The 24,540-nt window shown below is 39.4% G+C and overlaps 2 protein-coding genes across 2 annotated transcripts in view; one reads left to right on the top strand and one right to left on the bottom strand.

Annotated features, from left to right (window-relative positions):
• Positions 1 to 1,377: 1,377 nt before the first annotated feature.
• Positions 1,378 to 13,783, bottom strand: ppid.S (peptidylprolyl isomerase D (cyclophilin D) S homeolog). Its single transcript, NM_001094385.1, has 10 exons — positions 13,589 to 13,783; positions 11,839 to 11,979; positions 11,100 to 11,206; positions 9,743 to 9,931; positions 7,979 to 8,101; positions 7,718 to 7,824; positions 5,593 to 5,734; positions 3,653 to 3,739; positions 3,525 to 3,567; positions 1,378 to 1,825 (listed from the first exon to the last, which is right to left on the bottom strand). Exons 1-10 carry the CDS (start codon positions 13,671 to 13,673, stop codon positions 1,737 to 1,739), a joined length of 1,113 nt encoding a protein of 370 aa, NP_001087854.1. The 5' UTR covers positions 13,674 to 13,783; the 3' UTR covers positions 1,378 to 1,736.
• Positions 13,784 to 23,273: 9,490 nt separating this feature from the next.
• The window catches only part of fnip2.S (folliculin interacting protein 2 S homeolog), a 35,665-nt gene continuing 34,398 nt past the window's right edge, over positions 23,274 to 24,540 (top strand). The window contains exon 1 of the mRNA XM_018243241.2: positions 23,274 to 23,598. Within this exon, the coding sequence (XP_018098730.1) occupies positions 23,507 to 23,598 (92 nt within the window). The 5' untranslated portion in view covers positions 23,274 to 23,506. The remainder of the gene's footprint in view (positions 23,599 to 24,540) is intronic.

Here is a 24,540-nt window from a genome sequence, read left to right as displayed (position 1 = left end):
ATGAAAGCAAGATTGTTCTTTTTAGATCTAGGGGCCACAGGTTATCAGACGACCCCAAACACTGAATTCAAGCCACAGTACAGTGTGAAGACAGTGAAACATGGTGGCACAAGCATCAGGATATGTCCATGTTTCTCATACTATGGTGTTGGGCCTATTTATCACATACCAGGGATCATGGATCAGGTTCAGGACATCAAAATACTTGAAGAGGTCATGTTGCCTTATGCTGAAGAGGAAATGCACTTGAAATCGGTGTTTCAACATCAACATCTGCGTTTGGTTTTTAGGCGTTTGCTCTATCGAGCATTCTAAGGGTCGGGAGGAGGCACTCTGGAGTGTGGGCTGAATGGTGGCAGCAGTTTCCTTCTAATAACGGAGGTAGCTTTGGACAGACCGGTGATGTTATCAGCACTCATAGACTTAATTTTGGGCTTTGCCCCTTTCCAATTTTCGGTGTTGCATTTGCACTAGCGATAGGGAATAGGCCACACTCACTTAGGTGCCTCTGTGGGCAGTGCCTGCAAAAGTCTAGTGGGCATGAGGCAAATATATTCTGATATTGCTGAAAGGCAGGAAATTTAAAGAAGCCTTAAAGGAAAACTTATACCCCCCCCCCCAAACAATGTAGGTCTCTATAAAAAGATATAGCATAAAACAGCTCATATGTAAAATCCTGCTTCATGTAAATAAACCATTTTCATAATAATATACTTTTCTAGTAGTATGTGCCATTGGGTAATTATAAATAGAAAATTGCCATTTTAAAAAATAAGGGCCGCCCCCTGGGATCATACGATTCACTGTGCTCACAAACATACCAACAAACCATACATGTTAGGTGATCTCTGAGGCAGCACAAACACCATCACAAAATGGTGGCTCAAGGCAAGAGATGTAAATGGGCAATATTTACTGAAATATATATTCCAGTTTGGTAAGATTCTTTAATATGCCACTAAATATGATATAAACTGTTGCTCAAGTATTCATCTTGTGGGTATAGTTTTCCTTTAATTGTTTAATTTACCAACACAGGTGTAGACCAACCTGGCCGGGGCTTTGTTTCAAGGCCAGAACCTGGGGTAGGTAACAGAGGCTAAGCCCTCAAGTTCTGGGCCTAAGGCTTCCAGCTGACTTGGCCCAGCACTGGTCTGTTTGGCCATCAAAATGAATGTGTAAATTTACTCACATGGTCTGCAAAGCCATTGAAAACATGGCAGCGTGGGAGTGTCCTGGATGCATCAAGGCATCACTCCTTAGTTCATTGTTACACAGAGAGATGCCATTAAAAAAATCAAATAAAAATGCTTTGTATATCGTCACTGTTGTCATAGCAGTAACAGTCTTTATTGGGAAGGACAGTAAACAGATTTGTATTCCTGAACATTTATAACAAAGAAATGATGCAATTAAATAATTGCGTTTCTCTTAAAATTTACACAGGAATTTCCCCCCTTTTTAAATGGGGTTAGACTAAAACAAGCTTTAGTGCCTTCACATCATCTGCCAAACAAAAGCCAATACACAAGAAAATAAAACCGTCCGGCGAGCAGATGTCTCCTTTGCATAGTTCATGCAGTGCCACAACAAACAGAACCAACAATCAGAGAAATGAAAGCTGTAAACAATGATGTACAGTTATCAGAGTTATGGGGAAAAAGAAGTCTTCCGTTTTTTGGTTAATGGGACAACTGCTTATGCCAAACTCACACATTCCAAGGGACTGCAGACATTTAGGCAAACATTTTGGCATATACCGCCTTCTCTTTTTCTTTCTGCTCTTTAATCCTCTGCTTGACTCGCAGAATTTCACTGCTGACGGCTACAGAGAAACAAAATGATCAGGTTATCTGCCAGGACATTCAGCTTCTAGTATTTCAGAACTGCCCCCTCCCCAAAAAAAAATGTATTGCAAAGTGTGGCCTTTCCGTGGGTTTCACAACTATGTTAAGACGGCACGGAACTGCATGTTCTTGTAGAAATAACAGACTGGAAACTCATGAAAACCAGTTAGTAAACACTGGCATGTCATAAAAATAGCTACAGACTCACATAGGTGACATGTAATATTTTATTTTATTCATTTCTATTAATAGGGGTTACTATACAAAGGGATCTCCTATTAAAGGAAAACTATACCCTCAAACAATGTTGGTTTCTATAAAAAAGATGCATAAAAATCTCATATGTAAAACCCTGATTCATGTAAATAAACCAGTTTGGTAAGATAATATGCCACTTAATTTGATATAAACTGTTGCTCAAGTATTTATTTTGGGGGTATAGTTTTCCAGAACCTATTTACATAGCCTCAACTCCTCTGCAGAGTACTCCTGCCCCCGTCCAAACTGCACCACCAACAAACCCTGTTACTTCACGATAACGGGCCAGGTTGGCGGCCATTGTCTCTGACTTCTTGACTTCCTCACCCAGACTCTGGTGGCAATCTCCCTGCTGTGCAGTTCAAGGCAGAACCAGAGTCTTTAAATGACTGTGCTCCTGGTTGCCAGAGCCTTTAAAGGGATTCTGTCAAGATTTTTATGATGTAGTTTTTATTTCTAAATTACACTGTTTAAACTGCAAATAATTCACTCTACAATATAAAATTTCATTCCTGAACCAGCAAGTGTATTTTTTTTTAGTTGTAATATTGGTGTGTAGGCGCCATCTCAGGCCATTTTGCCTGGTCATGTGCTTTCAGAAAGAGCCAGCACTTTAGGATGGAACTGCTTTCTGGCAGGCTGTTGTTTCTCCAACTCAATGTAACTGAATGTGTCTCAGCAGGACCTGGATCTTACTATTGAGTGTTGCAGGCAGCCGTTATCTTGTGTTAGGGAGCCGTTATCTGGTTACCTTCCCATTGTTCCGTTGTTAGGCTGCTGGGGGTTGGGGTGGGCGGGTGATATCACTCCAACTTGCATTACAGCAGTAAAGTGCGGCTGGGGGGGTGATATCACTCCAACTTGCATTACACCAGTAAAGTGTGACTGAAGTTTATCAGAGTACAAGTTACATGAATGGGGGCAGCTGGGAAACTGACAAAATGTCTAGCCCCATGTCAGATTTCAAAATTAAATATAAAAAAATCAATTTGCTCTTTTGAAAAATGGATTTCAGTGCAGAATTCTGAGGGAGCAACACTATTAACTGATGCGTTTTGAAAAAAACATGTTTTTCCATGACAGTATAAAAAAAAGTCAAATGGCCAGAGACGGTGGCCATCAACCCTATTTTACTATTCTGCCTGTTTTCATGAAGAATGAGAGAGCGATCATACTGGAATGCACCTGTGCCCAGGAGGCAGTAGGGCCATTTCAGATGACTACGGTTGTGCACATGGGTTTGATGCTATTTTATACATAAAATGTAACTGGATTATACATCTAGCGTCTTCCATAGACTTGAAAGGAGTTCATCATTTTCTTACAGCAGCAAAGCTTGAAAGAGATTTGTTCTTACACAGTAACAAACCATGTGTAATAGGCAATTACACCCCCCTTTTAAAGCCAAGCCAATGTTACCTTTATCATCAGGTGATAATTCATGAGCCTTTTTAAGATCCTCCTAAAAAATAAATAAATAAATAAATAAAATAATGTACAATCTTACTGGCGGAAACGACACAAATGATTAGCAGCATATAGATTACCAGTGCTTGTTCATAGTCTTTTAGTCCTTGCCAACCCTGAGCCCTCCTGTAAAGTGCTTTGGTGTGAGAGGGATCAATTTCCAGAGCCTAAATAAAAAAAAAAAAAAAAACTAACTGTAAGTAATAGTTATTTGTGGGTTAGTTTAAATACAGTGTACTGAAAAAATGCAATTTCCACTAAAGTCACTGTAAAGTCACCATTTTATCACCTGTGATTTTTGTGCTAAATGATCTGGCCTACAAATGATAGCTCTTTGTTCTTGTAAGAGGCAGACAAAAAAAGGGAAAATTGCCTATTGACTACGTATCGGTGAGATACGAAACGCGTCAGGATTTTATGTTTTAACTGACTGAAATAAAAGCTGTTTTTACCTACGAGTGGTTCCAGGAGTGCTTGCCGTTTTCTCCATAAGAGCCAGGCAGACAATCTGCTAAATCTTTATATGTACAGAATTGTAGACATTTTAAAGGAAGACTAAAATGGGAAAAGATCATTTCAGTTTCTTATAGTCGCTGACTAATTCAGAGTTAGAGAGCTGAAAAGCAGGAAGTAGTGTTCTGTTCTGTTATGTTAGACATGCAGTCACTCAAGCCTTTATACATTACAATTTTGGCTAACTAGAAACATTTTTTATTTTGCAAAGCCGGTCTTTAATTTTTACAATGAACTGTTTCTTTAATATTTAAGGGTCTTATCTGTCATTAAGCCATATCTAATCTTCTAAGCCATTTTCAGAAAAAAGGCTGACGTAGAAATCAGGCTTTAGTTTACCAGTTTACAAGACTTTGCAGACATATAGGGCTATTTAGTTATAAACTAATAGATTTAGAGGCACATCAAGGGTCGAATTTCGAATTCATGCGAGTTTTTTTATACTCCCATAAATTCGTAATTCGACTAGTCGAAAATTATTAATAAAATCTAATGAATTTAAACAACGTGAAAACTCAAATCGAATTGGATTCGAATTCGATCAAACTCGATTAGAGTTTTTTCTCTGAAAAAGCTTGAATATCAGGAAGGCTGCAAACATCTCCAAATTGATCCCTGGACCTCTCCCGTTGAATTATACAGTAAAATTCGGCAGGTTTTAGGTGGCCAGAATATGATTAATCTCGAAAATGTAATTATAATTTTTATAAAACTAGAAAAAATTGTGTTTGACAGTTTTGACCATAACAAAAAAAATCTAGAATTCGAATTTTCAATTCTGCCCCTTAGGGTAGTGACACACGGGGAAATTTTTTTTGCCTGTGTTTTTTTTAAAGCAAGTTTCATCGACAAGTCGTTCATTTTTTCTTGCCATACAGGAAAATGTAAATTGACAGCTACTACACACACAATGCTATTTGAAATCGCCCTTTTTGGAGCAATTTATCAGAAATAGCATGGCTATTCAGAAGTAGTGAAAATCTGCACTAGCAAAACACACAAGGAGATTAGTAGCCGTGATAGTATGCAAATTCTTGTGTGCGCGGCCTGTTGTAAAAATGTATGGACTTAATTTCTAGGGCGGCAACTTTACTTGCTTGCTTTGTTCAAGCGACCACAAGCTCACTCATGATTCGCATATGAAGATACGCACAGTACTTGTGCAACAATACTCCGCAGAAAATTACTTTTTTAAAGCATTTACTTGACACAACATTGATCTTGTTGAAGAACGTCCAGACCATGTTGGTGGAGAAAGCACCGTAGTGCACTATGGGATGCAAATCGCTCGGAAGTTGCCTGAACTCTTTGACAAATCTTCCCCGTGTGACACTACCCTTACATTTTGAAGGTATTGGTTTTACTGCAGATTTAAATAGCTAATCCATATGTGATCAAGTGCTACAAAGGAAAAACATTTTTAAAAAGCCACGATAACTAATTTTATTCACCCGGGAGATGGTAGGTAGGTAGCCTGTGTGAGGTGCATTTCTGATAAAAGACTTACCTCATTGCAGCTATCAATGGCTGCTCTAAAGTCAGATACTTTGAGTTTGCAGGCAGCAATATTCAAGTTACAGCTGACAGCAATAGGATTTAACTTTGAAATGTTGTCATCTCCTGTGACATCTTTGCAGCTTTCTACATATCTGTAAAAGAGAAAGTTTGATCAAGATGCACTTTTAGATTCATATCACACACACACACATTTTGTGCAATTATACAGCACATAAAACTAGTATTTTAATCTAGTAAATAAACCAATTTGTGCAATACAGGATGGGAACAGAAGTGATGCATTCACTTGCTAGGCAAAAGTTTGAGAAGTGATGTGGTTGAGAAAAGGGACACAGACTGAATAAGCTAAAAACTAGGGGAAAAGTAGTTAAAAAGTAACTAAACTCCCTGCCCTTTATTTTTAGCTTTTTCAGCCTATAAGCACAATGCTGTTATAAGTGAATCGGGTATTCAATGGGAGGTACATTGTATATACAGCCCAAGGGACAAGATAGTGACACCTGACTAGAGATGTACCTTAGAAATTTAAAGCATAGTGGCTAATACTGGAGAAGGTGAGTTGGGTGGCTTTGTGTCCAAGGCAGCTGAACATTCATTGTTATGTTTATGGTAACTTCTCTGTAATGCAGTTGTGTCCAACTAGAGGCCTGCAGGCTGGATGCAACCATCCAAAGGATTTCTATCACATATCATGTGACATGTTCAGGGTCCAGATTAAATTAAAATGATCTCTATTGAGCCCTTAAAGGAGAATTCAACCGTTTACCCTCCAGCCTAGCTGCCCCCCGCCCAAGGAAATGTCCTTAACTTTATACTTAAAAGTTCACAGCAGCCATCTTCCGGGTTTTCAGTAAGCTGAGTGGAGACCGGCGAAGCGCCGCATTCACAGTTGGAGCAATTTACCGGTATGCGCCAACTGCGTATGCGCCAAAATAGATGAAAATTGCCAAAGAGCCGGAAGAAGACACGAAGACCCGGAAGATGGCAATTGCCGAAGACCCGGAAGAAGACACGAAGGCAAATCCGATGCCTGAATCTGCACTAAGGGGTAAGTTTGGGGCATTTCCCCTGGGGGGTAGCTAGGCTGGGGGGAGGAGGGTCTACGTGGGGCGGGGAGTAGAGTTTTTTTTTGGTAAACGGTTGAATTCTCCTTTAAGGGCTCCATATAGATCACCGCGCCCCCATCCACAAGTTTGCGCGTAATCGTGTGACGTCACCGTGCACATGATAATTGGGCCCACTACATACAGGTCTGGGAGACAAAACAGACTATGGCATTCCAAATATACAGAGGCCCAAGCAGCCCACTAAATACTGACTTTCTATGGCATCTCACGGAAGGGCCCTCTGGAATTTGCCAGACCCCACAGATAGTCAGTCCAGGCCTGACTACCAGGGCCGGAACTAGGGGTAGGCAGAAGATGCTGCAGCCTAGGGTGCAACAATTGGGGGCGCCGGGCAGCTACCTCTTCTGCCTACCCCTAGACCAGACTCTACTACACTTAACACTTGAGAAAGGGCATTGAAGGCCCGACACATGTTGTGTATAGCAATTTGCAATAAATTAAAATCACAAGCAGTTAATCTGCATTGGAGTGCTCTCATTTCTCTCATCTATATGCTGATATTTTGGATGGCAGTACATCCATTAATAAAGGATAGACGCATTTACTACATGTGGTAAAAGGATGTGCGCCGATTCAACAAATTGTCTACAGACTCTACTACTCAACAGTCTTAACTTTTGCTTACGCGAGCGTCGGCAAAACGCAAGTGCATCACCGCGCCCCCATCCACAAGTTTGCACGTAATCGTGTGACGTCACCGTGCAAGTGACGGGGGAAGTGAGGGCGAGCTGGCCGGCTGTGTCATCTAGGGCATCCGGCTGGCATGGCCAGCCTCTGCTGACTACACATCTGTATTGCACCATTAAGACAATATTGGGCACATTAATCAAAGTGTGAGATTAGAAACTCATTCACTTTCTACTAATTCTGTACAAATATTTTCCTTGGGAAATGGTGCTTAACGTCTAAAGAAGAACAACACATCCATAAATACAGTAATGAACACCGGACCAAGTCTATGAAAAAATATATATTTAAATGATGTACCTTAGAGCCTTGTTATACTTCTTTGTTGCCATTTCCCAGTTCTGAGATTTGAAGAAATTATTTCCTATATTCTTCACATTTTCTGCTATACTGGTAATTCTTTCAACCTGCCAAAATAAATATGGGGATTAAAACTTGCTGGCATAAAAATTAAGATAATTTTCCCTAGGTTTGTATTGCGTGGAAACAGAGAAACATATATGTCCAACAATAATAAATTGGCAGAGATATTTTGCAAGGTCGTTTTGACATTGTACTTACATCATTTAATTCTACATCAGAGTCCTCCGGAAAATCAGGGTGAGTGTCGCCAGAACCATCTGATGGAGAAGCCATCCACTCATTGCTGTCATTCACTTCCCCACACTCTGCTATCGTACACATCTGTAAATGGAAACAAGTTACAGGTTCATTTTGGTTTAAAAGGAAAATAAGATTGACACTCTAGCAATTAAGTCTTAAGAGGATTTTCAGATGAAAATCTTGTAATATAATTTGCCAGAATGTGATCTGAGCTACAGATAAGACACTAAACACAAGGGTCAGACCCTTAATTTTAATCAGAGGGGTCACAGAAAGGTATAATCTTTGGCAAGATTAGATGGCACTCACTTTAGTGATATAAAGCATGAAAAGGATTTAGCACAATTGCTGTTGTGAGTGCCTTATGATTTTTACCTGATACAGGTATTGAATCGGTTATCCGGAAACGTGTTAGCCTTTCAGTAATTTGGAGCTTTACAGATGTCTGCCATAGACTCTATTCTATCCAGATAATCCAAATGTTTAAAAATTACTTCCTTTTTCTCTGTAATAATAAAACAGTACCTTGTACACGATCCAAACTAAAATATAATTAATCCTTATTGATGGCAAAAACCAGCCTATTTAATGTTTACATGAATTTCTAGTAGCCTTAAGCTCTGAAGATACAAATTATGGAAAGATCCATTATCCTGAAAACCCCAGGACCCGAGCATTCTGGATAACATGTCCCATACCTGTATATACCAACTTTTGAGCAGCAGAGTTTCCAGATTGAGCACCAAGTTACATTTTACAGAGAATTTTGGATTTTTATTACTACAAGGTATAAGCTTTGCACAACTCATACGTCTGGCTACAGATCTGCTGAAATTGTGACTTTGTCGGATTTCATCTAAAATACATAGATGGATAAACTGGACAAGGGTTAAGCCTTGCTAAAGACTAAACCACAAAGACTGATCTTCACTGGAAGCCAGGGAGGAAATCCAACAGTCTAAAATAATATGGCGGGTAAAGAAGAAGTAAAGTTCAAAGCGATATTGTCATTGTAATGAAAAGAGAGTATATTTTTTCCTTCAACTGGTAACAACATTATTGGCACTTGTTATGCTTTTATGGAGGAATCTCATCATGGGATCCTTTAGAATATTTTTCTGGTAAACAACAGAAACCATTTCCTGTTTTATGTACTCAAGGAGGAGCCAATATCTCAGAGGCCATAGCAAAGGGGATTAAAGTTTGGTGCAGGTCCAAAAATATTTCCATTTTATTTTCCATGAAATTAAATCCAAAAAAGTAAACCATTTCCATAAATATCTTTCCACTGCTTTATTACCATTTTTCATATAGTGAGTGTGATCAGGTCAAACTGACAATTCTCATTTTCCCAAAAAGATACTCCAGTCTGAATTAAGGGTGCACATAGCTGCCATAGCTCAGGCCCCAATATCTGCCATGTGAGCTGGTCTATAGTGCAAGCATACAAAAGAATAAATGATCAATAATATTATTATACAAAAATATGTGAGAAAGGAAGGTAGAACCGTTTTTACAGAAGTTGCTAGGACACTGTGATTGTGCAAATCTGCAGACATACAAGTTTCTGTAAGATAAATTCCACAGAGGAGATCGCCAGAACAGAGCAGGGAAACAGTACAAAAATGGCAGTTAATATGCCTGGTAAAAACTGGGAAGATTACTTGAAATACAAGTTTTGTGAAAGGAATATGGTGCAAAATGCTAACTTAGGGATCTTACCTTTGCAGGCTTCTCATCCTTTACTTCAACATTTTCCAATATTTTGACAATGCCATATCCTTTTAGCACTTGGCCGAAAACCACATGCTTTCCATCTAAATGAGGTGTTGGTACAGTGGTGATAAAGAACTGGGAGCCATTAGTATTTGGGCCAGCATTAGCCATACTAAGTAAACCCTCTTTGTCATGCTGCAGGGAGAAGAGACACTCATTATGAAACAATACATAAACATTTCTTATTAATAAATGCTGGAAAGCTGCTTAAAACTCAATTTGCTTGCATAATTGGGATTCCAGCTCCTTAATAAAGAAAGAGCCTCTGTTTCTGATGCTAAACTGATGAGCTTTAAACTTGCCTGAACACTAAGACATAAACTGCAAACTGATCAATACCCTCTGTATGAAGCCTGTCATTCAGACAAAAATAAACCACCTATCAGATGCAAAATTGTCCATCTTTAAAAGGGGTTGTTCACCGTCAAACAACTAGTTGTTTTCAGATAGATCACCAGAAATAATGACTTTTTTCAATTACCTTCTTATTTCTATGTCACCGTTTTTCTAATATTTAAGTGTAATTTGTCAACTTCTAAAGCAGATCTGTGAGGGGGGTCGCCAACCCTGTAAACATGTCTTTGTCCCTGCTGAGCAGACTCTCTGGGTTTCATTACAGGCAGCTGTTAGAATTGATAAAATAGTTGCTACTAGTCCAGAGATGCTGCTGAGAAATGTATCAACTAAATGTTCCAAAACTGTAACAGTTTAGAGTCTGCACCTGAATTACTGAGCTGCCAGACTCAAACACCCGAGACAGGGACATTAAACTGTAAACTTAGATTTTGGAAAAACAGTAAAAAAAAATAAATAATGGAAAGTAATTGAAAAAAGTCTTTATTTCTGGAGAACCATCTGAAAACAACTGAACTGAAAAAAGTGTTTGGAAGGTGAACAACCCCTTTAAAGAGAATCCCCAAGAGATGATTCTGCAACATCAGGCAAGTCAACTTTGTCTCTAGTCAAACAGTATCATAAGATTATATATAGTCAATAAAGTACCCCCTATTGTAAAACATAAGTATATTATGTCACAGAGAAATTCCATGACCATATAAACCTCTGAGGTGACTTCTAAGATCCTCATATTTTCCAACAAGGGGTACTTTATTTATTATAATACACAAGTTTTAGTAAAGTATGTGACAAATATTTATAAGGATATCATTTACAGAATATTCATGGCTTTTGTGTTTATATAATATATATATGTAATCGTTTCGGTCCTGTCTTGGACCTTTTAGATACACACACACAAGTTTTCAATAGACAATACATATGACTTGACCTAAAAAAAAATTACCTTATAATGAAAGTTTTCATCCTCAAATTTTTCCCCATATATACTTTCACCTCCAGTTCCATCTTGGTTTGAGAAGTCTCCACACTGGATCATGAATTTCTTAATAACTATGAGTCAAATACAAAGAGCAATGGAATGGACAATGAACTCTCTGCCAGTTTATACAACATACTCCACCTGGAAACCCGTTATCCAGAAAAGCTCTGAATTACGGGAAGGCCATCTCCGCTAGACTCCATTTTAATCAAATAATTCAAAATATCAAAAAAAACCTTCCTTTTTCTCTGTTCATTTTACACCCAGACAACCCCTTTCAAACTACAGGTATAAGATCCGTTATCCGGAAACCTGTTATCCAGAAAGCTCCAGAGGCCATCTCCCATAGAACCCATATTAATCAAATGATTCTTTTTTTTTTTTTAATGATTTCCTTTTTCTCTGTAATAAAAAAACATTAAGTTATACTTGATCCCGACTACGATGCAATAAATCCTTATTGGAGGCAAAACAATCGTATTGGGTTTAATCTGCAAGTGATTTTTTAGTAAATGTAAAGCAGTGTGATCCAAATTACGGAAAGATCCCTTATCTGGAAAGCCCCGGGTTCTGAGCATTCTAGATAACAGGTCCCATAACTGTACTAAAGTGAATGATCTGTGTGTAAAGTGCCTTTATTAATATGAAAATATCAACACACAATCCCTGTCCATAGGCACATAACAGTGTAAAGTCCACTTACTTCTGTGAAATGGGCATCCTTTAAAATGAAGAGGCTTTCCAGTTGATTGGCCAATGCCCTTTTCTCCGGTACATAGGGCACGGAAATTTTCTGCAGTTTTGGGTACAACATCGGCAAACAATTCCAAAACAATTCGACCCACTGAAAAGAACACAAAAGCACAATCGTTTTTGGGTTTTTTTTTCTACCCATAAGCCTTTGTTGCATAGCATCCCTTTGTCTGTTTACTGACCACATAATGTATATTAAAGCTGGACTTTTACGTTAACTAGAACAGAACAATCCAGTGAGCATTTAATAGAATGGTGCTAGCTGGTTTCTATATATCTGGCATTCCAGTACAGGTGCACCCACATACAGCTTGAAAAACGATGCATTTATAAACTCCAATGTAACAAAGCAAGGTGCACTCTATTGATAAATATATTCTGCCACATCCTGATGATGGCCAATCCACTGATAGGACACTCCCAAGCCTTGCACTGTTACTGATGAGCAGCATTGTTCTTTAAAGGGGAACTATTGTGAAAATGAAAATGTAATATAAGCTTCGGCATACTGTAATAAGAAACTTTGTAAATACAATCAATTAAACATTTTGCATTGTTTCTGAAATAATCGAGTTTATCTTCACTATTCCTCTCTCAACATCTGTTTCTCTTCATTCTCTCTTCATGCCGCAGTTGGGTGTCAGAAGAATGATCCAATATATCTTATAGGGGGGGGGGGGCTTCCTTTCCTAGCAGATGTATTAGAGTTCACTCAAATAACGAATTCCAGTACAAACAAAATAACTGCACAAATTCTGCATGTAGAGAGACAGGCTTTCTGGTGATTTTAATAGCGTGAGCTCTAATACATCTTCTAGGCAAACGGAGCCCCTCCTATAAGTTATATTGGATAGAACTGTCAATGAATATCTGACCCCCAACCCCTGCATGAAGAGAGAATGATGAGAAACAGATGCTGAGAGAGGGATAGTGAAGATAAACTTGATGATTTCAGAAACAGTAATTGGTTATATTTAGAAAGTTTATTATTGCAGTATGATGAAGCTTATATTAAATTTCCATTTTTAAGATAGTTCCCCTTTAATATGAGAGTAGGATGAATATTAGGAAGGGTTCACTAGCAAGAAGCAATGGGGGGTGAGGATGAGGATGGCATGTAAGTAGGGTATCATTTAGGGAATTATCAAAGCTGGAGGGCTGCAGATAACAAATCTCCTTAGAGGAATTGTTCCCAAACTGTGCCCCTCCCCCGTCTCAGGGAGGGCCATATCCAATAGCACTGGCAATCTGTGAGTTCTGGCTAATGCCAGAGAGACTGCTGTAAGATGCCATATAAAGTCACTATTAAGGAGGCAGTTAAGGCCTCTGTGTACGTGGAATGCCAGGGCCTATATTGAATCCCATTCCAGACCTGCCCCTATCAGTGTCTAGGGATGAGCATAGGGGGATCCAGGCAGACTTTTTAGACGTGAAGACGCGCCCTGCAGCAAATACATGTGGAGGCAACAGTGTGAAAGTAACAGGTGCTGCTGCTGTTATGCACTAAAACGTCTTTGCAATGTCATCTAAACGCTCCTGTCACGCTAGAGACCATGAGCAAATGCCCCATGTGACCTTTCCAAATCCCCGTGTATGAGCCGGGCCTGCCATGTGATACAGCACAGATGTACCATAGCCAAAGCATCACAGACCTGCCCGGCGGCTGCTCTCAACCTGCAACTACTGCTCCCGCCACTCACCGCGCTCTCCTCCGATCTCCGCATCCAGGAACACCTTTGGGTTGGAGGGGTTGGAAGGCTTGGCCATTGGGCTCGGGTTAGACATTTTCTCCACACACTACACGCACAGCTCACCGGCTTCTCTGCACCTCGCTACACTTCCGCTGCAGGGAGGGCGGGACTTCCGGCAGCATCTCTGCTCTCAGAAGTTTCCAGTAGCAACAAAACACTTCGCTGGGTTAACACAAACTATTTCTTGCAAACAAGTGAGCCAGTGCGCTTAAGGTGTTGCTTTTTTTCCCAGAGTAGTCGTTTTGCAATTTACATGGGAACTTTAATAAGCGGCCATTTTAACCAAGGGCAACCACGTGAGAAAATAGATAGTGAATAAAGTATCCTCTATTGTTAAATGTAAACATCACTGAGGTGTTCCATGACCCTCGGCCTTCTGCTTTTATACAGGTCATGGAGCTCTGAGGTTACTTCTAATTAGGGATGCACCAAATCCACTATTTTGGATTCAGCTGACCCAGAATCCTTTGTGAAAGATTCAGCCTAATACCAAACCGAATTCTAATTTGCATATGCAAATTAGAGGTGGAAAGGGGAAAACATTTTTACTTCCTTGTGTTGTGACAAAAAGTTATGTGATTTCCCTCCCACCCCTAATTTGCATATGCAAATTAGGATTTGGTTCAGCCTGGCAGAAGGATTCGGCCAAATCCGAATCCTGCTGAAAAAGGCTGAATCCTGGCCAAATACTGTACCGAATCCTGGATTCGGTGCATCCCTACTTCTAATATCCTCATATTTTCAAACATACACATGTTTTAGTAAATCGTGATAAAAATGACATCACTACTCACCGTTTATAACTGGTGACATCACTATTAGCCACTGTTTATATAGTGAATAAAGTACCTCCTCCTGTAAATTATAGGGATATAAGTTGCCAAGGAGTTTCATGACCATATAAAAACACGAGGCTGAAGTTATCGAGGAGTTTCATACAGAGGAGTTTCATGACCAAATAAAAACACACAAAGCCAAAGGCCGAGTGTTTTTATACAGGTCATGGAACTCCGAGGTAATTTCTAATATCCTCATATTTTGCAACTGTGGGTACTTTATTTCAGTGAGTCATGTGACAGAAATTATATCAGAACTCACCGTTTATAACTGATGACATCAGAACTCACCGTTTATAAGGATATAATTTACAAGATATACATAGCTTTTGTGTATTATAAGAATATAATTTAAAAGATATTCATGGCTTTTGTGTGTATATATATATGTAGTGTATGTGTATGCCAACTTGGAAACACAAAATTCGAGTGGAATAGAGATAACATAGGCCTCAAAATAAACTTGTTGTTGTAGCTAACTTATACCTCTCAACTGTATGTTTTGTGTGGGACGATTTTGACAGCTCAGCCCACAGTCACGGGTTTCCCACTGTAATGTCGTGAGTTTCTCTTTGATCCCCTTCACTGATGCCAGAAAAATATAAAACGTTTGTGATATTTAATAAAAATAAGAGGCTTTTTGGCAGAAAGCCCAGAACACTGAGCGCCTGTACTTTGATACATTTGTAACAATTTAAACTAAGCAAAGATACAATAGTAACAATTCAAGATAAGCAGGTCTCTTGGGGAAATTGAGACTCACAACTACAGGTGGCCAAACACGAGCCAATAAAAGCTGCCGACAGACCAAGTTGGCAGCTTATTGGCCTGCATATAGGACCCTCCGACTGGCTTCCCCAATCCATATCTGGCCAAAAATCGGCCAGATGACGATTCGGCAGGGCAAAAACCCAGTTGAATCGCTCACAGTCGATGCAGTCCCGCAATCCGACCACCCGTACTCCTGCATTATAATCAATCGTTGGGCCCTAGGGCCCACAATCTGATCAGTCCAATATCTCAAGGTGGGCATATCAGGGAGATCATTAGCAAAATTGTTAAAACACATAGAAAAGGTCCTAAAACTCCCAGAAATGTATTCAGTCTTTCATAACCTGCCAAATTTAGTACATAGTAATTAGGGTGTGGCCATAAAATGGGTGTGGTTAAAATATTTTCACTGATATTTTTGTCCCTCTTTACATTTTGCAAATGCTAGGAAGTATACTAGATGGAAACTGCAAAATACTTTTCTTCTAAGTGTCATTGCTAGATCCCTAATGCTCGCTGTGTATTAAGCAAACCTCGCCAAATAAGCGGCTCTCTCTCTCAGTGGGCAATATTGGGCCGATACAATCATGGGCCAAGAGCCAAACCACCAGATCTCAATGGCAGGAATACAGGAATCACCAAGCCCATGAGGTCCCCATCCAATAAGATTTTTAAACTTGTCTGATTGATATGTGGCAGGCCCGTTAGAGGGCTCTGTCAGCAGTTTTTATTGGCCCATGTAGTGTGGGCCACAGCAGGGGTTGTCTCCTGACCTGTAAAAAAAAGTGCCTTGATGGTAATGTTAATAATAGGGAAGAAAATTAAAAATATTAAAAAGCCAATATTTATTGTAGAAATATGGCAATGACCACACAGCACAGTAAAACATACAGCAGAGGCTTTCCAGCATCAGATAAAAGATACAAATAAATTAGGCATGCACCGAATCCAGGATTCGGTTCGGGATTCGGCCAGGATTCTGCCTTTTTCAGCAGGATTTGGATTTGTGCCTGGCCGAACCAAATCCTAATTTGCATATGTAAATTAGGGGCAGGTAGGGAAATCACGTAACTTTTCATCACAAAAGAAGAATTTTTCCATGTTTTCCTTTCCTGTCCTAATTTGCATTTGCAAATTAGGATTCCGATTTGATTCGTATTTGGCCAAATCTTTCACCAAGGATTCAAGGATTTGCCCGAATCCCAAATACTGGATTTGGTGCATCCCTAATAAAAATTGTATTAATGCGGCCCTGAACATCATTATCAAAACTAAAAATAGAAGAATGGGAAGAAAAGGCAGCAGATTTTAATCCTGTGCAAATTACTGAATGATAGAAACAAAAATATAGTGTTCTGGTATGTTGGTGCTCACTCCCTCTCTCCTCTTTCCTTTTTCTCTGTGCTTCAGTATGAATCTCTCCTCCATTTTGGATAGTTCACTTCTGCTTAATCTTTATGTTCTGGGCTAACATTGCTTGGTCTCCTGTTCTTTTCCCCAACTGGTTGCTCTCTTGTTCTTTACCAAACTGCACCCCATGTCCAGTGCACTTTTCTATGTGTGTAACAGGCTACAGTCAAACACAGATTGACCTATCTTATATGTGATGAATACTTTACTAATACTTATGCCAAACAACCCAGTCCAGCTCCGTATTGTAGAAAAGTAATTGGATAAGAGTGGTCATGGGCAGAGGGTGCCTTGTCTGCTTTTTGGTGACACTTCCTCTTTAAAATGTCAACTTTCACATAGAAACGATATCAAATTATATTAATGCTTCTCTGAAAGGTAATACCAGTAACTGGATACAATATCATCAGCAGCTTGTTATGTGCTCTGTTCCAGAAACCACTCTATGATCAAATTCTCACATCATCAGGTATCCTTAGGGCAGGTCAGAAACATGTGCTATCTACTTTATTATTTCCTGATGATGCCCAGTTGAGAAACACTAGGGGGCAAATTTACTAAAGGGTGAAGTGACTAACGCTGGCTAAATTCATCAGCGTGACGTCATTTCAGGACTTTGCCGATTTACTAACGGGCACTGTCGTAAATTCGCTAGCGAAGGAGATAGACTGTAGCGCTACTTCGCACTCTAACGCCAGACGAATTTTCGCTCTGGTGAATGGACGTAACTACGCAAATTCACTAATATGCGGATTTCAATGAACATCACCTCTTGTTAATTAGAGTTAATTAGTTAAATACAGAGTTAATTAACCCTCGATATTCGACCCTCAAAGTAAAATCTTTCGACTTCGAATATCGAAGTCAAAGGATTTATTGCAAATACTTCGATCTATGATCGAAGGAAAAATTGTTCGATCTACGATTAAATCCTTCAAAACAAACGATTCAAAGGATTTTAATCCATCGATCGAAGGATTTTCCTTTGATCAAAAAAAGCTTAGAAAGCTTATGGGGAAGGTCCCCATAGGCTAACATTGTAGCTCGGTAGGTTTAAAGTGCCGAAGTAGGTAGTCAAAGTTTTTTTTAAAGAGACAGTACTTCGACTATCAAATGGTCTAATAGTCGAACGATTTTTAGTTCGAATTGAAGTTGTAGTCGAAGGTCGAAGTAGCCTATTCAATGGTCGAAGTACCCAAAAAAACCTTTGAAATTCGAAGTTTTTTTTACTTCGAATCCTTCACTCGAGCTTAGTAAATGTGCCCCTGAATGTCTTTGCTGCAACATATACGTCCATTGAAATTTAACTTCCCGCCATATGCAAATTAGCCAACAGTAGCGCAACTTCGCTTTTCTTGCCGAATTAACGCTAGTGAAACTTCGCCATTGTTCGGCGCCATGGATGCTACTTCGTATTTTAGTGGCAACCATAGTGGCAAAAGCAGGAATCATGTAATTGTATCTAGTACCATGGACAGTGTTTTAGGGCTTAAAGAGCTACTGACACCAGAAATTAACTTTTTTTTTAATTTAAATCTATCATAACATTGCTTTACATGCTTTTTATAATCTTCCCATAAAGTATTTGCTCAATGCTTTTACATTACCTATATGATTCCCATGTTCCTCTATGAGAGGGCTGCAGTAGTCCGTTAGCTTTAGAAGCTATAATTGACAGGTTGAGAAGGGACAGTCAGGTTAGCAAAACAGTCAGGTCTAGAAATTTCAAATAACAATTACTTACAAAAGTAGAACTACCAGCCAAAACTATCAACACAACCTATAGGTAACTTTTAATGTACATTTATATTTTGAAGAATACTTTTTTAGTGTCGGAATCACTTTAACCACACAGGAGATTTTGATCAGACTTTGTTGGGACAGAATTTATCTGATCTTGCCATGCAACACAGCGCAACACCGGGCAACAGTACATATTTGAAGGATGCTACTAAATCTGATCCTACACAGCTGTAATGTAAAGTCAGTTGGAGTCTTTTGTTCATGTGTTTACTTCCGCCAATCAATGTATTTCAATAAGAATAAAAGCATATCCAACACTTCGTTTTTTATCTCGGATGAAGAAGCAGCATGCTGTGTTCCCATTTTATAGGCATTTCGGGGCATAGATTCGTAGGAGGAGGGGGTCATTCTTCCACTGTACAGAGCACTGGTAAAGCCCCATCTAGAAAATACCATCATACAGTTTTGGTCTCCAGCGCACAAACAGGACATTATTGAATTGAGAGGGTCCAGGGCAACTAAGCTGGTAAAATGTATGAAAAATCTCAGCTATGAGGAAAGACTGGCCAAGTTGGGGTTGTTCCCTCAGGAGAAGAGGCATTGAAAGGTGATATACACAGTTGTGTTCAGAATAATAGCAGTGTGTTTAAAAAAGTGAATCCTTATAATAACATCCATACACACAACTGCATTTGGAACACTGCACATTCTATTCCAAATCAAATCATGGAGAAAAATGTATTACATTTATATTATTCCTTTACAGAAAGTGAAAATATGGGAGTATTAGGCTGTTCCAAAAAATAGCAGCGTCTGCATTCTTCTTTACAAACTCAAACATCCACTGTATAAACTGAAAAATGTCTCAAGATTTTGCTTTCCTTTGAATCACTGAACTAATATGTAGTTGTATAATTTGAATAAGCAGTGTTTCTGAGAATTGCTGCACATCTGTGTTGCATGGAGTCCACCAACTTCTGGCACCTATTACATTCCACAATTCTTCTGCATTTCTAGGTTTTGCCTCAGAAACTGCATTTTTTATGTCACCCCAAAAGTTTTCTATTGGATTAAGGTCTGGGGATTGGGCTGGCCACTCCATGACATCAATCTCATTGATCTGGCGTTGCTGTTACTGGTGTGTTTGGGGTCGTTGTCTTGTTGAAACCTGTATTTCCTCTTCAGCATAAGGCAACATGACCTCTTCAAGTATTTTCATGTATTGAAACCGATCCATGATCCCTGGTATGTGATAAATAGGCCCAACACCATAGTATGAGAAACATCCCTGTATCGTGATGCTTGTGCCACCATGTTTCACTATCTTCACAGTGTACTCTGGCTTGAATTCTGTGTTTGGGGGGTCATCTGACAAACTGTCTGCGGCCCCTAGACCCAAAAAATAATCTTGCTTTCATCAGTCCACAAAATGTTGACCATGAGATCACTTTCCAGCAGTTAAATGCATATACATTACAACAAAACAATCTTGCTGCTTTGCAATAGTCCTTTGTTTCTCCCCTTAAAGGGATTCTGTCAAGATTTTATGATGTTGTTTTTATTTCTAAATTACAGTGTTTACACTGCAAATAATACACTCTACAATATAAAATGTCATTCCTGACCAGCAAATGTATTTTTTTAGTTGTAATATTCAGGTCATTTTGCCTGGTCATGTGTGTTCAGAAAGAGGATGGAACTGCTTTCTGGCAGGCTTTTGTTTCTCCTAACTGAATGTGTCACAGTGGGACCTGGATTTTTCTATTGAATGCTGTTCTAATATCTACCATACAGCTGTTATCTTGTGTCAGTAAGCTGTCTGGTTACCTTCCCATTGTTATGTTATTAGTTGCTGGAGGGTAAGAGGGAGGGGGTGATACCACTCCAACTTGCAGTACAGCAGTAAAGAGTGACTGAAGTTTATCAGAGCATAAGTCACATGACTGGGGACTGCTGGGAAACTGACAATATGTCTAGCCCCATGCCAGATTTCAAAATTAAATATAAAAAAAATCTGTTTGCTCTTGAGAAATGGATTTCAGTGCAGAATTCTACTGGAGCAGCACTATTAGCTGAGGCATTTTGAAAAAATGACAGTATCACTTTATTTAAAAAATGCTGAATCGTACTGAAACAATCTAGGCTGTACAGGTATTTGAGATTTTATCCAAAATGCTATGAACTGGGGTTTTCCGAATAAGGAATTTTTCTGTAGTTTGGATCTTCATACCTTATGCCTATTAAAAATAATCTAAACATTAACGGGTAAGTAAAGTCTAAAGTAGAATAAGGCTAGAAATACTGTATTTTGTATACTAAACATAAACATGTACTTACTGCACCACAAGCCTAATCAAACAAATGATTTATGCTTTCAAAGTTGGCTACAGGGGGTCACCATCTTGTAACTTTGTTAAACATCTTTGCAAGACCATGCACATGCTCAGTGTGGTCTGGGCTGCTAAGGGATCGTCATAAATGATCAAAAAAGCACAAAATAATATCTGCCAGAAGCCAATACAGCAAGACTGATTAATAATCCAAATATACAGACTGCACTGGGTCCTGTGTTGTCATGTAATCTAATGTGGATTTTATAGTTTTTGTATTGTTTAATACAAACTTTCTGCAGAAAGCTGCAGCAAAATAATCCTCCAAATAGAATCCCAGTTATCTGTTTAAATCTGGCTCCATGATCTTTGTCCCTGCAGATGGAGTTGGAAACAGTAAAGGGGATGTAAAGGCAAAAATAAAATACAATACAAATCTCTACACAGTAGCCGACTGCTCTACAGGGAAACAAACAAAGCTGCTTGAGTTCTGCATTGCTGGGGCTCCCCCTACTGTTCATAAGTATTATTGTTTCCCTGCAGAGCAGTTAGGGACCGTCTGACAATTCCTAGTCACAGCAGTAAATGAAGAGAGAATTTCACTGCATACAGTCAGGTTTCATATAAAAACGGTACACAAGGTTTCTTTATCATTAAAGAAAGTAATAATGGGATTTTATTTTGTTTGCCTTTACATGCCCTTTAATTAAACCCAATAGGATTGATCTCCTCCTAATAAGGATTAATTATATCTTAGTTAGGATCAAGTACAAGATAACGAGAAATCATCTGTTTACGGTAGATTGCCTTCCTTTAATTTGAAGGTTTCCAGATAATGGATCCTATACCTGTATAAATATCTTTTACATTGCCAAAAAGAAAAACAAGCCTGGTAAAGAAATGGTTGTTCTCTTACATAAGCTTAGGTGGCGCTGTAATCCTCCTAGTAAATAATTTGTACTTCTATTCATTTTGTCACATGGACAAATTGATATACTTATAGTGTAAACTATTAACTGGGCACATGTAAATAAATTCTGCTTTCAATAAGGAGTAGGTGTTTTATACAACAGATTTCTTCTGACAGATGATATTATGTGCTTATCACAGGTGAAAAAGGTACATGTCCTTTATTTATTATGTGGCAAAGTAGTAAAATGGTAATTAAATGTGCAGATTTAAACTCCCCATAGACGCGACGATTCTTCTTGCTGAACGACCGATTTTAGGGAAGTCCGACCAATCCATCGAAATTATCGTGCGGTTAGTGGGATTCGAACGATCGTACATCTTACGATTTTTCGGCCGACATCTGTCGGGAAATTGATCGGCCAGGTCAAAAAATCTTTGTCGGTCCCAGTCTATCTATGTTTGAAGGGCCAAGCAGGCAGCTCCCCTTTGTTTTCCTGGCAAATTGGTCTTTTTAGTTGATGGTAAATTCGTACGATCGTTCTGAGAAGATCGTGGTCTCATGATCAGGATCTGATCTTTTAAAAATCTCAACATCTATGGCCAGCTTTAAACATCTTGTCCAACTTCACCTGAAATTTTAATATAAATATTTAATTGAGATACAATTCCAACAGTTTTTTTCACTCTTCTCTCTATATAAAGAACCCCACTTTGACCACAGAATCAATAAAATTTGTTCTCCACCTTGGATCTGGCAGGGCTGAATTTATTTTCAGGGCACCCAGTAATGTACAACAATTTAGTAACTACTATAACAGTGTCTCTTACCTCTATAGCTATATGTATGGAGACAATATATAGAGACTAGTTATGTATAGAGATTTGTTTATGTATAGAGACAATATATATATATATATATAGAGAGAGAGAGAGACTAGTTTATGTATAGAGATTAGTTTATGTATAGAGACTATATATAGAGACTAGTTTATGTATAGAGACTATATAAAGAGAATAGTTTATGTATAGAGACTATATAAAGAGACTAGTTTATGTATAGAGATTAGTTTATGTATAGAGATTAGTTTATGTATAGAGACTATATATAGAGACTAGTTTATGTATAGAGACTATATAAAGAGAATAGTTTATGTATAGAGACTATATAAAGAGACTAGTTTATGTATAGAGATTAGTTTATGTATAGAGATTAGTTTATGTATAGAGACTATATCTAGAGACTAGTTTATGTATAGAGACTATATAAAGAGAATAGTTTATGTATAGAGACTATATAAAGAGACTAGTTTATGTATAGAGATTAGTTTATGTATAGAGATTAGTTTATGTATAGAGACTATATCTAGAGACTAGTTTATGTATAGAGCAACACCACAGAGTGCAACTCCTACAGTCCTGCCAATAACACTCCCCTGTGGCAAGAGCTGCCCATCAGCAGTGAGTAGTAGGTGCCAGCATGTGAGTGGCTGTGTAGCACAATGGGAACAAGACAGTCTGCTCTGACTTAACAGCTACAATTCTAGATGCCCCGCCTCCTGCTCCTGAAGAACCTTTTTAATTGTCTATTTGAGATAAGCCCGGAGCTCCCCAACCCCACCCGCACATCCCCCTCTCCCCCGCCTGCTCTGACAGCCCACGAGTAACATCTTGTGCCCGGCCCCGCCTCCTACTCCCTCCTTCCCTGGTCACGTGAGTGAGTTCTTGGTGTAGGAGATAAGGCGCTTCTTCCCTGATCCCAAGCATGGCGCGCTGCAGTTGTGCTATTGCTAATAAGCTTTCCTCGACTCTCCGCGCTGCGGGCTCACATGCGGCCGTGCTAGAGACCATCATGTCCCGCTAACATCATGGCACAGACGCTCCTGCACAAGCTCTTCTGCAAGAGGGGGAACCCGGCTTGTGCATCACCCAGAGGTGCCAAGGAAGGACCCGTGTTCAGGTGAGTAACAAACCCACATCCTGCCGCCGTGCTCTTCCCACACTCCACTGCCAGCATCCCCTGCTACCTATTGGCTGCTGCTGCTGCCCAGGGAGTCTTCTGGATTCTGCTGCGAGTTGTAGTTCAGTATAGCTGCAGACTTACTTGTCCCAAGATACTAGACACACTCTCGCCTTTAGCCCTAAGTCTGGTGCTGCAGCTTTACTGAATATGGCACATACAGACATGGGCACTGCTCTCTCTGCTCCTGAAGTTGCAACAAAATTAGCTTTTATTCCATTGTTTCTTCTTCTCCTTTCAACTCCTTGTTTTAGCCTTAGTCCCTCTGTGACTCCTTGTTTTAGCCTTAGCCCCTCTGTGACTGCAGCTCTCACTGTTATATGTAACCGATCATGGGCCGCCACTGAGTGTGTTTCATTATTACATGTAACCTTTTTCTCTGTGCTTCATTCAGACTTGTCTTGTAGTTCAGCTACTCTACATGCCCTGCGAAAGTCTTGCTGCAAAGCAGAACCACTACAAATGCTCCATTATTGCTACACATAATAACTCACCTCTATGTTCTCTTTGCTGTATGTATTTGGTCTGCGAGGGGGATTTCCGTACCTTTGTAGCTACAGTATGTGCCGTCCCTAGAACCCAGAGTGCTGCTTCCACATTGTCTGTTCCAGGACTGTCTCTAGTCATTAGTTGTACAAATTGTTCTTGGTTGCAGTAAGAAACCAGCACTGGGGAAATAGTCCTCTTTCTTAAAGGGCTCTTACTAATGAGCGATTGAAGCTGCGCTCCCCTGCGTTCTGTTTTTCTGCGTTCAGCCGCAGGGAAGCGCAGGAATAGATTTAGAATTTAGCTTTTTTCAATGGGGCTGTACTCACACAGGCGCGTGTAGGTGCCGAACACAGGAAAAATGCAGCATGTTGCGTCTCAACCTGCGTTCAGCGC

The sequence above is a fragment of the Xenopus laevis genome, chromosome 1S (assembly GCF_017654675.1).
Source record: "Xenopus laevis strain J_2021 chromosome 1S, Xenopus_laevis_v10.1, whole genome shotgun sequence".
Taxonomy (NCBI): Eukaryota; Metazoa; Chordata; class Amphibia; order Anura; family Pipidae; genus Xenopus; species Xenopus laevis.
This window is presented reverse-complemented; position numbering and strand designations above follow the sequence as displayed.